Consider the following 14517-nt stretch of genomic DNA (forward strand, 5'->3'; position numbering starts at 1 on the left):
TTCGTACTCCTCCTCGGTTAAAAATACTCCTCAAAATTGTTACTCTTCTGGAAAAAATGTAGTGTGACCTCTGCTGTCAGCTGTAACATACAGCTGACAGTCTGCTACAAACTGCAGACATAACCCCTTCCATGCCATGGTCCTTAGGGACAGCTGTATGGAAGGGGCTAACCATCGGGCTGCTGCTCTGCTGTGGCAGCGGTCCGATGCCGTCCCTCTCCCCCCCTTCCCCCACCGTGTAGGATGGATATCCTCACCTCCATACAAGCCGTCACCCCCCTCCCCTTCAGGATGGCGGGCACTGCAACAAGCCCCCCCATACCTCCCCTTCCTTCAGGATGGCCGAACGAGGCAACAAGCCCCCCCACCCCACCCCTCACTTCAGGACGGCGGGCCGGCGATGCAATAAGCCCCCCTCGCCCCCCCTTCAAGTCAAGGTTTGCATAGCGGCAACGGGGCAGAGTGTTAGCTGTAACATACAGCTGATACTCTGCTTGAAATGGCCAACATGCGTGCTGGCACCGATATTGTCCATTTAACCCCTTCCATACCAGGGACCGCTGCATGGAGGGGATAACCATCGGGCCGCTGCTCTAATGTGGCAGTGGCCCGATGTTTGAAGGCTAAACCGAGGGAGGTAGCTCCCTCCCACATCGGGCCGCTGCGCTGCTGTGGCAGAATCCCGGTGGTTACCATGGCAACCGGATTGCCATGGTATAGTTGAGCCTGATCAGGCTTACTGTGAATGACAATACACTGCAGTAAACTATACAATGTACAGCAGTGTACTGTAGAGGCATCAGACCCACTGGACTCAGAACCAAGTGGATCTGAGTCAAAAAAGTAAAAAATGAATAAAAAAAAAGTTAAAAAAAATCTAACTTCTCACTATATTCGCACATATAATTGGTTAAAAATGTAAAAAAAAAAAAACACAAAAAAAGTTTGGTATCGCCGCATCCGTTATGACCTGATCTATAAAAGGATCATGTACTTTTACCGCACGGTGAACTCCATAGAAAAAAAAGAAAAACTATGATGGAATTGCAATTTTGCCCACCGCACTTCCCACAAAATGGTATAAAAAGTGATTAAAAGAGTCGTATGTACCCCAAAATATTACCAATCAAACCGTCATTTCATCCCACAAAAAATGAGCCCCTACGTTAGACAATCGCCCAAAAAAGAAAAAAGATATGGCTCAGAAAATGGAGACACTAAAACATGATTACCGTATTTTGGTTAAAAAATATTTTTATGTGCAAAATAAAATTTCAAAAATTAAAATATATAAAAAAAACTGACATATTAGGTATTGCCACGTCCATTACAACCTGCTCTATAAAAATATCACATGCTCTAACCCGTCGTAAACTGGTGAACGCCATAAAAAAAACAAAATGGTACCAATCGAACAGTTATCTCATCCCGCAAAAAATTAGCCCCTACATAAGACAATCATCCCAAAAATAAAAAATAAATGGCTTTCAGAAAATGGAGACACTAAAACATGATTATTTTGTTTCAAAAATATTTTTATGTGCAAAATAAAATTTCAAAAATGCACATATTAGGTATCACTGTGTCTGTAACAACTGCTCTATAAAAATTGTATGAGATCCAAGCCATCTGGTGAACGCTGTAAAAAAATAAAATATACAATGTGCCAAAAAAGCAATTTTTCATCACCTTACATCACAAAAAGTGCAATACCAAGCGATCAAAATTCATATGGGCCCCAAAATGGTACCAATCAACCCATCATCTCTTCCAGCAAAAAATAAGACCCTACCTAAGAGAATCACCCAAAAAAAAATATATATATGGCTTTCAGAAAATGGAAATACAAAAACATGATTTTTTTAAAAACTTTTTTATTGTGCAAATCTAAAAAAATAAAATAAAAAAATAGGACATATTAGGTATCGCCGCGTCGTTACGACCTGCTCTATAAAAATATCACATTATCTACTCTGTCACCTGAACTGGGAACACTTTCAGCATTTTTTGTAACTTATGAGTAATAAAAATAAAAAAAACAATACACTTTCTCGTTCACCTTGTCATACTATTGCTAGGAGGCGGGCTACTTTTTTGTGGGCCACCCTGTATTTTCCATCCCCTTTGAATCCACTCCTGGCTTTGGCCAAAACATTGCATGAAACACTGCCTTAAAACATTCTCCAAAACAACTTTGTGTGAAACCATTCTTACAATGTAAGAAATCTTAGATGTGTGCATAGGGTCCCTGTCTTGTTGGAAGGGGAACGTTTGGCCCAGTCTGAGGTCCAGAGCACTCTGGATCAGGTTTTCAATAAGAATATCTCTCTACCTTTGCTCCATTCAACTTTTCCTCAACTATGACCAGTCTCCCTGTCCCGGCCGCTGAAAAACACCCCTATAGCATGATGCTGCCACCACCAAGCTTCACTGTAGGAAGGGTTTTGGACATGTGAGGAGCCTGGTTTCCTCCAGACTGGAGGCTTAACATTGAGGTCTATATATATAACTCCAGACAGGCTTTCATGTGTCTTTTATTGAGGAGAGACCCAGATTGGTGGAGTGCTGCAGTGATGGTTGGTCTTCTGGAAGAATCTCCCATCTGCACTCAGGTTCTTCTGAGCTCCAACAGAGTGAACATTGGGTTCTTGGCCACCTCTCTCGTCACAGACAGACCATAAACCCTCTCCCTTTTCAATCTTTGTTCATATATGCTAACACTTTAGGGAAAACGTAGAGGGCAGAAAAAAAAATGCCCCTTAGGGCACTAGATAGAAGTCTTTTTTAACCATCTATTATGACAGGATGAAGGGTAGACATTGCAATAAATGTTTCTATTTTCATGAGCCTTGCAGTTTCTTTGGGGGGCGCTACTAAAACATTATCAGGAATGGAAAGGAAACATGTCCGCCTAGACTGGCACATAGATGTTTATTTTAGATGAGACAGAGGAATAAGTGACTGTCAGACACCCCTCACTTTTTATCTTTAAATATTGCCATATATGTAGTTTACAGATATTGTACATAGGGTTAGACATAGGGACTATCTGTATTTTTCCAGACTGTACATTCCATTGAACTATCAATGGGAAAAAAGCAAAAGGTATAATATTGTTTCTACTCACCGCGGGAAGGAAACTTTTCCTGAGATCTGTAAATCCGCAGAGCAGTTTGCCAAGGCACAGTACCTTGCAAATGACACCTGACAAAAGATACATACATTATATATTTACTGAGCAATGCAAATCATCTCGAGGCCTTCCCTTGTGTGTACCATGAAATGTATTGTATAGCAGACAACTATAGACATAGGAGGATATCTATAAAGAATAATATGGGGGAAACAATAACATCTGATTTATTCTTGGTATGGAGGGGGAGGTCATGAAGAATTCGGACACAAACATGGCTGGATCTAGCGGTAACAGTCTAGTGTCTATGGCCGGATATACTGGCCGCTAGCTTTTACCAGCGTTGATTTATTAAAACTGTCTAAAAGATGAATCTTTGTTGCCAGAACAACCAATCAAAAGGGCAGCTTTCATTTCATCAACGCTTAGAAAGAAAAGCTGGGCTCTGATTGGTTACTAACCACAAAGACAATTTTTCATTTAAACAGACTTGACAAATTAGGAAGGAGACCCACATGACTGAAGAGCGGGAGTGTCATAGACAGGCCTCAGATCATAAAGACAGACAGTCTAGACAGTCACTAATCATAAAGGGCATCTGTCAGCAGATTTGTACCTATGAAACTGGCTGACCTGCTGACCAACACAGATGCCTTCAACTGTTACATGCACATGTAACAGGTCAGCCAGTTTCATAGGTACAAATTTACTGACAGGTGCCCTATAGGCACCAGGAAAAATAGGAAAAAACATGTCACTCATACAGTATAAGTACCGGCCACTCATACAGTGTATGTACCGGCCACTCATACAGTGTAAGTACCGGCCACTCATACAGTGTAAGTACCGGCCACTCATACAGTGTAAGTACCGGCCACTCATACAGTGTAAGTACCGGCCACTCATACAGTGTAAGTACCGGCCACTCATACAGTGTAAGTACCGGCCACTCATACAGTGTAAGTACCGGCCACTCATACAGTGTAAGTAACGGCCACTCATACAGTGTAAGTAACGGCCACTCATACAGTGTAAGTAACGGCCACTCATACAGTGTAAGTACCGGCCACTCATACAGTATAAGTACCGGCCACTCATACAGTGTAAGTAAAGCCAGGCATTTGCACATTAGAATGCATATGGCACTACTTGTATATTATACATGTATTTCGTGTTACCATCTATATATGGACAAACCCAAATATTTTCTGACTATTGACTTGTAATGATGTGGTATTGCATGAATAGAATAAGAATAACTTAGGACAATAGTCTATCAAACACTCCAACTTATGAATGAATAAAATCTACATTTTAGAATTTCACAATGACTTAAAAAAATGACAGCCGTTACAACACTCAACCGACTAACAAGAAAAAACCAATAACCCCATAAAAAATGAGAGAACACACATATAAAATATATATGTAGTTTATTAAGATACAATACAATTAATATAACACAAAGGCAAAAGGTAAAGGACGGTGGGACGCCCCGTGTAGCGGGACCGTAAATAGCCACCCTCACATATACCCGACTAACAAGGGAAAAGTGTCATGAACACTGGGTGAAAAACCGCATAGGGATGGGAGAACTGGAGATTCGCCCAAAGTGACATGTAAATATATATGTGTTGCATACATGTAGAAAATAAATAGGGTCACACATAGCAGACTTGCCCACCACTGGTAACATAAGTGGCCATCACGTGAATACCGACAGCCAAGTGCGTCACTAGGTTAGGGCGAGGCAAGAGTGCCATGTGCAAACAGTAACTTAAAATGACAAACTAGCCATGCATGAAACAAAACATAAGTTACCCATGATATGAGGGGACCCAAAGTGTATGACGAGAGCTGCACCGCAACGCGCGTTTCGCCGAGAAAGGCTTCGTCTGGAATCTACAGTTCTCCCATCCCTATGCGGTTTTTCACCTAGTGTTCATGACACTTTTCCCTTGTTAGTCGGGTATATGTGAGGGTGGCTGTTTACGGTCCAACTACACGGGACGTCCCACCGTCCTTTACCTTGTGCCTTTGTGCTATATTAATTGTATTGTATCTTAATAAACTACATATATATTTTATATGTGTGTTGTCTCATTTTCTATGGGGTTATTGTTTTTTTCTTGTTGGTTGGTTCAGTATATTATACTAGACCCCAGTGTATCTTGTATACCCAATTTGAGTTTTCCTTATAGGTTGGTCTAGCCATTACAACACTCACCCAGCACTAAACAATTACACTTGGATTGGCAAATCGCTGTTTCCTGGGAGATTTAAATTGAATCTGTCACCAGTGATACTGAACCATCTGTTTTCAGGAGGCTACATACCGGCCACTCATACAGTATAAGTAAAGCCAGGTGTCTATAAATCAGAATGCATGTGCCACTACGTGTATATTATACATGTATTACACGTTACCAGAATTGATCATAATATAGTGATGGAAAAAAATATCAGTAAATTAACTCATTTTGGAGCATTTTCTGAGCGCCCTACTGTCAATAGATAGCAATTTGAAGCCTACATGGTGTTTTTCATGCAAGTCCAATGTTATTAATTAAGCAACAGCAAAAGTGCCATCTGCCATCCATGGTGTATGCCACTTCATAAAACCCTCTTACAGATTACAGGACATATTTTTGACAAATACAGTGGTCTTGTACTGGCAGTAGTGTGCTTATTTTACGCATTATGAGCCTTTCACATCATAAAAAACATGACTTGACAGCATTAATGATGACTATAGAAGATTCTGAAAATGAGAGAACTGTCAGGTATAGAAATTAATAGAAGATACTTTTATAGCAAATGCAATAGAATATTAAAGGGCATCTGTCAGCAGATTTGTACCTATGAAACTGGCTGACCTGTTACATGAGCACTTGGCAGCTGAAGGCATCTGTGTTGGTCCCATGTTCATATGTGTCCGCATAACTGAGAAAAATTATGTTTCAATATATGCAAATGAGCATCTAGGAGCAATGGGGGTGTTGACATTACACCTAGAGGCTTTGCTCTCTCTGCATATGCCATGCCCCCTCTGCACATTGTAAACATCACACCTGGCCCTGTTAATCAAAGTGCAGAGGGCACTAGGTGTGATGGCAACGCCCCTGTTACAAATCTGCTGACAGATGCCCTTTAAAGGGGTTGTCTAAGTTAAATAAAAATTCAGGAAGCCCCGTACAGTGTAAAATAGAAAAAGAATCAATACTCACCCCTTTTCTCCCCAGCTTCTTCCTGCGCTGTGCTCCTCCCTGCTGGTGATGCCATCTTCTTGGCTCTAGAGATGATGTACTATGCACACAGGTTAAAGGGGTTATCCGGGTTCAGAGCTGAACCTGGACATCCCTCCATTTTCCCCCCGGCAGCCCCTCTGACTTGAGCATCGGAGCAGTTCATGCTCCAATGCTCTCCTTTGCCCTGCGCTAAATCGTGCAGGGCAAAGGCATTTTTTGGAGATCCGGTGACGTACCGGGGCTCTCCATGGGGCTGCCAGGAACCCCGGTGACGTCACCGACACTGATGGGCGGGATTTAGCGCTGCTCTAGTCAGTAAAATGGCTAGGGCAGTGCTAAAGCCCGCCCATCAGAGCCGGTGACGTCACCGAACACACTGCCGGTCGGAAGTTTCCGCCCGGCAGTGTGTTATGATAAACAAAAGAACCTGTGTCTTGCGCGATCTAGAGCAGGGCACGGGAGCACATCAGAGCATGAGAAGCTCCGATGCTAGCCTCAGGGGGGGGCGCCTGTGTGAAAATAAGGGTATGTCCGGGTTCAGCTCTGAACCCGGAAAACCCCTTTAACATGCAGCTAATCAATGGCCTCAGCTGTATAAAGGTCACTGCTGAAGTCAGCGATTGCCTGAGTGCATGGAACATCTTAGGCTTAGGAGTCCCTGCTTTGACTCCATATATAGCTATGTCCATAAATAGAGTCAGTGCTTGGGGACACCACAGTGTATTTAAATCTAATTTAGCCTGTATTTCAGAAAATTTTCTGCCAGGAATCAAACTTACAACCTTCTGTATTAGAAGCAAGGCACTTAACCACTCAGCTACAATAGCTGCATAGCCAGGTACTTTACATTTTTTTAAAAATAAAATATGAGACTTCTACTGACTGTACTGTACTTCTGCTAAGACCTATACAGTAGAAGTCTCATATATATATATATATTTTTTTTGTGACTGGCTATGCAGCTATATAGTGTAGTGGTTAAAGTTCTGGGCTCTGATGCAGAAGCTGTGAGTTCAAATCCTGTCACAAACTTTTTCAGAAATAGATGCTAAAATATACACTCACCAAAAGAATTATTAGGAACACCATACTAATACGGTGTTGGACCCCCTTTTGCCTTCAGAACTGCCTTAATTTTATGTGGCATTGATTCAACAAGGTGCTGATAGCTGATATGCTGATAGCATTCTTCAGAAATGTTGGCCCATATTGATAGGATAGCATCTTGCAATTGATGGAGATTTGAGGGATGCACATCCAGGGCACGAAGCTCCCATTCCACCACATCCCAAAGATGCTCTATTGGGTTGAGATCTGGTGACTGTGGGGGCCATTTTAGTACAGTGAACTCATTGTCATGTTCAAGAAACCAATTTGAAATGATTTGAGCTTTGTGACATGGTGCATTATCCTGCTGGAAGTAGCCATCAGAGGATGGATACATGTTCTCATTCTGTTTACGCCAAATTCGGACTCTACCATTTGAATGTCTCAACAGAAATCGAGACTCATCAGACCAGGCAACATTTTTCCAGTCTTCAACAGTCCAATTTTGGTGAGCTAGTGCAAATTGTAGCCTCTTTTTCCTATTTGTAGTGGAGATGAGTGGTACCCGGTGGGGTCTTCTGCTGTTGTAGCCCATCCGCCTCAAGGTTGTGCGTGTTGTGGCTTCACAAATGCTTTGCTGCATACCTCGGTTGTAACGAGTGGTTATTTCAGTCAACGTTGCTCTTCTATCAGCTTGAATCAGTCGGCGCATTCTCCTCTGACCACTAGCATCCACAAGGCATTTTTGCCCACAGGACTGCCGTATACTGGATGTTTTTCCCTTTTCACACTATTCTTTGTAAACCCTAGAAATGGTTGTGCGTGAAAATCCCAGTAACTGAGCAGATTGTGAAATACTCAGACCGGCCCGTCTGGCACCAACAACCATGCCACGCTCAAAATTGCTTAAATTACCTTTCTTTCCCATTCTGACATTCAGTTTGGAGTTCAGGAGATTGTCTTGACCAGGACCACCCCCCTAAATGCATTGAAGCAACTGCCATGTGATTGGTTGACTAGATAATTGCATTAATGAGAAATAGAACAGGTGTTCCTAATAATTCTTTAGGTGAGTGTATATATATATATATATATATATATATATATATATACACACAGTATATGCTTTTAGCCATGATATATTTACACATATTATATATTTAGAATATATAATATATTATAATATATGTAAATATATTATGGCTAAAACTAGTTTCCCACATATTATGCATTAATATACAGTACAGACCAAAAGTTTGGACACACCTTCTCATTCAAAGAGTTTTCTTTATTTTCATGACTATGAAGGCATCAAAACTATGAATTAACACATGTGGAATTATATACATAACAAACAAGTGTGAAACAACTGAAAATATGTCATATTCTAGGTTCTTCAAAGTAGCCACCTTTTGCTTTGATTACTGCTTTGCACACTCTTGGCATTCTCTTGATGAGCTTCAAGATGTAATCCCCTGAAATGGTCTTCCAACAGTCTTGAAGGAGTTCCCAGAGATGCTTAGCACTTGTTGGCCCTTTTGCCTTCACTCTGCGGTCCAGCTCACCCCAAACCATCTCGATTGGGTTCAGGTCCGGTGACTGTGGAGGCCAGGTCATCTGGCGCAGCACCCCATCACTATCCTTCATGGTCAAATAGCCCTTACTTTCAAAGTTTTCCCAATTTTTCGGCTGACTGACTTTCATTTCTTAAAGTAATGATGGCCACTCGTTTTTCTTTACTTAGCTGCTTTTTTCTTGCCATAATACCAATTCTAACAGTCTATTCAGTAGGACTATCAGCTGTGTATCCACCTGACTTCTCCTCAACGCAACTGATGGTCCCAACCCCATTTAGAAGGCAAGAAATCCCACTTATTAAACCTGACAGGGCCCACCTGTGAAGTGAAAACCATTTCAGGGAACTACCTCTTGAAGCTCATCAAGAGAATGCCAAGAGTGTGCAAAGCAGTAATCAAAGCAAAAGGTGGCTACTTTGAAGAACCTAGAATATTACATATTTTCAGTTTTTTCACACTTGTTTGTTATGTATATAATTCCACATGTGTTAATTCATAGTTTTGATGCTTTCAGTGTGAATCTACAATTTTCATAGTCATGAAAATAAAGAAAACTCTTTGAATGAAAAGGTGTGTCCAAACTTTGGTCTGTACTGTATATCAGAAGTATGATTTTATATACAGTACAGACCTCTCATGAAACATTTCTTTTAACATATACACACATGCATGAAACTACGATGAGTTTCTTTAGTTCATTAATTCGCCAGTCTTACTGTTGATTGTAGCCCACAAATTCGTCCTCGATAACTTCAGAAACAGTTACAACAATAATGTTTTTCCATGACAATTATAATATGTATTTTTTGGCTTGTGCAGACATTATAGCATCAAAAAAAAATTCCCCAAACATTTTGTATTGCCTGGAATAGACAAGATGCTGGGAGGGATATGTTGATGACATCTGAAAGCCACATGCGTAGCACTGCAACAGCTGCACAAGCCTTGATATCATCCCTTACCACCCAATGAACAAGCTATGACTCCCTCTCCATATGTTTCTCTCAGTTAGGAAGCAATTGGAAGGTACTACCAACTACCAGTTCTCTGGTGACCCATGAGGACAGTCTATCTCATTCTCTCTACTTTAACCCCATCATAATGTCCTTTAGAAATGACTCTTTTATATACAGACATATTGATAGGAAATATTTTTAATGCTTAGTTTAAGACAGTACTCATTTTCAGTAATTAAATAAGGATTTCATGTATAAAGTCAACCTTAAAGATTAGCAATTATTTCAAGTTTTCACATAAATAGTACAATAGTTACAAGAAACTTTGAAATACATCTTATTACAGAAAAAAAAAAAAGGTACACCCCATGGTGGAACAAGGGGAAGAATCCAGAGGGTGCTGGATGGTGTTCTCTGGTACTACTTGAACATGAATGCATATTCATCCTTAGTTTTGATTATTTGTAGTCACATGGAAATTTCATAGTCATTCATGATTTTTTACCAAATATATGAAAGGTGTCTCGAAGCAACATGCATCTGCAATCGAGAACCGGTCTACGAGTTTAGCTTTTTTCTTCACCCTTTGACAAACATTTATTTTAAAGGGGCATTCAGGGATTTGGATATTGATGGGGGTTGGTCAACCCGCACCCCTGACGATTCTCGTTTATTTGTAGTTCCGGCGATGTAAGTTAGTTCTGGAACTACACAGCTCCGTCCATTCAACTTCAGTAGAAGCAGTGCTGCAGTTACAAGCTCTGTCCACTACACAATGGGTGGAGCTGTGGAGATTCAGTGCAGACTTCCGGGACTGGTGCTACAACTAAGGCTACTTTCACATCTGCGTTTTTGCTGAATCCATCCTGGACCAGCAAAAACGATTCTGTTAGGATAATACAACCGGCTGCATCCGTTATGTATTATCTCTAAAATAGCCATGACAGATCCAGCACTAAAACCATTGTAAGGCAATGGGAGCCAGATCCGTTTTATTTTGTGTCTAATAAAACAGCACCATTGACTTACATTGTGTTTCATGCCAGATCCGTCTTGCTCTGCATCCCATGATGCACTCAAAAACACTGCTTGCAGCGTTTTTCTGTCCGGCATGGGAATGCAACCAAATGGAATTGAGTGCATTCTGGGGCACTTCGTTCAGTTCAGTTCACTTTTCTCCCCATTGACAATGAATGGGGACAAAACTGAAGCTGGAGGATCTCAATAGCGGAAAGGGAAAGCGCAGATGAGAAAGTATCCTAAACAACTTATCAGGATGCGAGATGTTGATCCTCCGCTGAACCGATACTGATGGCCTATCCTGAGAATACGCCATAAATACCGAAATCATTGAATATCCCTTTAAGCTTAGCTGTAATAAATCTCAATAAAATAAACACCATAATAAGCATGAAAAAAGAAATACTTTTCTTACCACATTTTTTATTATATTTTTATCCCCATCTTTCTTCTGTAGAATTGGCTGTAGGGGCTTGAATTCATCTGCATTTCTTTTATATACGATATGTTTTCCAAGATGATAGTGAGACTCCATATGTATTGGAGTCAAAATATCTCTGACATCTTTCTATTAAAAAATACATTTTTTAAAATTAAAACCTCAAAAAAACCATAATTATTAAAAAACTAAATATAATAATCATCATTGAGCACACAGTTTTGCAGAACTGACCAGGAGCTCTTCATATCCAACCTTTTCATGATTTTAAAAGGATTTTCCAAGATTTTAATACAAATCACCTATCCTCAGGTTTGGTCAATAGTTTCTGATCGGTTAGGGTCCGACACCCGATACCCCCGCTGATCAGCTGTTTGATAAGACACCGGTGCTCCTGTGAGCAACGCAGCCTTCTCTCAGATCACCATACACAACGCCATACATTTTATAGCGGCCGTGCTTGGTATTGGGCTCGGCCCCATTCACTTCTATGTGGCTTAGCTGCGTCTAGGACATGTGACCGATGAATGTGTTGTCATTGGCCTAGAGAATGCTCTGAGAAGGCCGCGGCCCTACTGTGAGCGCCACTGCCTTCTTGAACAGCTGATTGGTGGGGGTCCCAGGAAAATCAGATACTGATGACCTATCCAGTGGAAAACCCCTTTAATTGATGTTTGTTCAGTATTCAGCATCTGAGGGTACTTTCACACTAGCGTTTTTCATTTCCGGCACTGATTTCCTTCCTAGGGGCTCAATACCGGAAAATAACTCATCAGTTTCATCCCCATGCATTCTGAATGGAGAGAAATCCGGTCAGGATGCATCAGGATGTCTTCAGTTTAGTCACTCCGTCCAAAATTCCGGACCAGTTGCATCCGGCATTAATTTACATAGAAATGTATTAGTGCAATGCCGGATCCGTCCTTCCGGTCTGCGCATGCGCAGACCGGTAAAAATGTGAAAAAACTATATAACGTATTCGTTACTCCGGATGACATACGGAGAGACGGATCCGTTCTTGCAATGCATTTGTAAGACGGATCCGGATCCGTCTACAAATGCTTTCCGTTTGCATGCAGATTACCGGATCCGGCAGTTCCGGCAACGGAACTGCTTGCCGGATCACTCTGCCGCAAGTCTGAAAGTAGCCTAATCATAAAGGGAACCTGTCAGCGGGACTTACCTCTACACCCCACTCCCACAACCATTTGTGTCCTGAAAAGATCTTTTAAAGTCAAATTCATTAGTCAAGTGTAGCACTGCTTACTTTATAAAAAATAATTTAACCCCTTCCTGACATCCACTGTACAGTACATGTACGGAGGACGTTGGCTCCTTAAAGATGTTGCCCGCTCAGAAGCTGAGCTGCCAGGTGCCTGCTGTTTTACATACACAGCAGACACCCAAAGGCAGAGTCTGTGATCATCAATGCCGTGACCACAGACTTTTAACCCCTTGGATGCAGTGATTAATTGAGATCATGGCATCTGAGTGTTTAAATCCTGTGAATGCCTTGCTCCTAGGGCCTGAATGGCAGGCCACAGAAAAGTTCCTATGAAGCCCTGACCAAAATCGATTAGTCTGCCCACACAAGGGCAAACACTTTGAGCAGGTGCTGGTTTTCAGCTGTACCATGCAAGTACCAGATTTTGTGCAGCCTGTGGACGACACTGTAGGCATTATCCACATCAATCAACAAAGCAGATTTGGGTTTAGAGAAGATTCACCAGAATACATCCAGTGGACACTCAAGCCATATCATATGGGTTTTTCAAAGTACTTTTTATAAGGTATGCGGAACCACAAGTAACATAGATATAGCTTTACAAAATCATTTTGGGTCACAACCGGTGGTAGGAGGTGTTTATAATGGTAAATATTGCTGACAGGTTACCTTTAACTGGACGTAGTTAAACAAGGAAGTTATAAACTTTGAAGAATCTCAAAATTTTGATCAAACATGATTGATTACAATTTCTTAAAAGGTCCCTCAACCTTCACAAATCTTTTGATACATCATAGCGACATATCAAAGGTTTTGATTGGAGAGGGTCTGAGAGATGAGACCCGCACTGATTGCTAGAACAAGCAAAGAGAAGCGATTGCGTATTGTGCTCTCACCCCTCCCTGCAAGAGACAGACTCAATAAAAGTCCATGGTTCTGTCTCAATTCCGTCTTCTGCAGTGAGGAGATAGTGAGCTATGTGTGCGCTTCTCTCTCTTCGCTCTAGCGATCAGTGGGGGTCTCGGTACTCAGAATTAAAACTTTGAATATGTTGCTATGATGTATCAAAAGTTTTTTAAAAGCTTCATGATACATTAAAGGGTCAATGTACTTTAGTGTAATGTAATTTCATTTAGAGAATAGTGTAACTAGAAAATTTCTAATTCACTTTATTTAGAAAATCTGCCTGAATCCACCTGAAAAAAAGACTAAAATCGTGGCCACTAGAGGTTTCACTTCCACCTAAGTTGTTGTCCACTCAGACTACACCTGTAGTTCTGTCCCTAGTAACAAACACAGAAGATGGTTCACAGTAAATGGAGGGGGGGGGGGGTGTAAGAGCTAGCTGCCCTTCTGAGGCTGATAAAAGAATTGCTTTAACACTGCTATTGAAGATTATAGGAGACTCCTGTGTGTCTGTAAGTGTGATTTCCCCCTCCCTATCTGTTCTCCGAGCTCCGGAGCTTAAAACAAACATAATGGTAAAGTAAGGGAAAGGACGTCTCAACAGTAGAGTTCTAGCAGATTTCACAAAAGGGAGACACTGACTGCTTCTGAGTGAAATGCATCTAGCTTTGCAGCTGAAACAGGGAATAATATGACTGAAAGAGACATTGAAGCCCAAAAAAGACTCGTTCCTTCACAGTTATGATTGTACAAAGAAGCATAGCCATTATCCAAACTTTTTTTTTGAAAACTCAGGTTCACTTTGTGTTCTTTAAGCAAAATATTTTATTGTAAGTGTGGAAATGATTGTGTGCACACTGTGCCAAAGTGAATCATTGTCAAATTCAAGTCATCACTACAGGAGCATAATCAATGTTTCTAGGGGAGACTATAGCTCTGAGTTACGGAGCAGCAGAGACAACTCTG

The 14517-nt window shown here is 41.2% G+C and overlaps 1 protein-coding gene across 2 annotated transcripts in view; it reads right to left on the minus strand.

Annotated features, from left to right (window-relative positions):
• The window catches only part of ITGA4 (integrin subunit alpha 4), a 177367-nt gene that overhangs the window by 32597 nt on the left and 130253 nt on the right, over positions 1 to 14517 (minus strand). For both annotated transcript variants that reach the window (XM_040439486.1, XM_040439485.1), the window contains exons 16-17: positions 11397 to 11549; positions 3128 to 3204 (exon numbers count right to left, since the gene is read on the minus strand). In XM_040439486.1, coding sequence (XP_040295420.1) covers positions 3128 to 3204; positions 11397 to 11549 — 230 coding nt within the window. The remainder of the gene's footprint in view (positions 1 to 3127; positions 3205 to 11396; positions 11550 to 14517) is intronic.

The sequence above is a fragment of the Bufo bufo genome, chromosome 7, assembly GCF_905171765.1.
Source record: "Bufo bufo chromosome 7, aBufBuf1.1, whole genome shotgun sequence".
Lineage (NCBI taxonomy): Eukaryota > Metazoa > Chordata > Amphibia > Anura > Bufonidae > Bufo > Bufo bufo.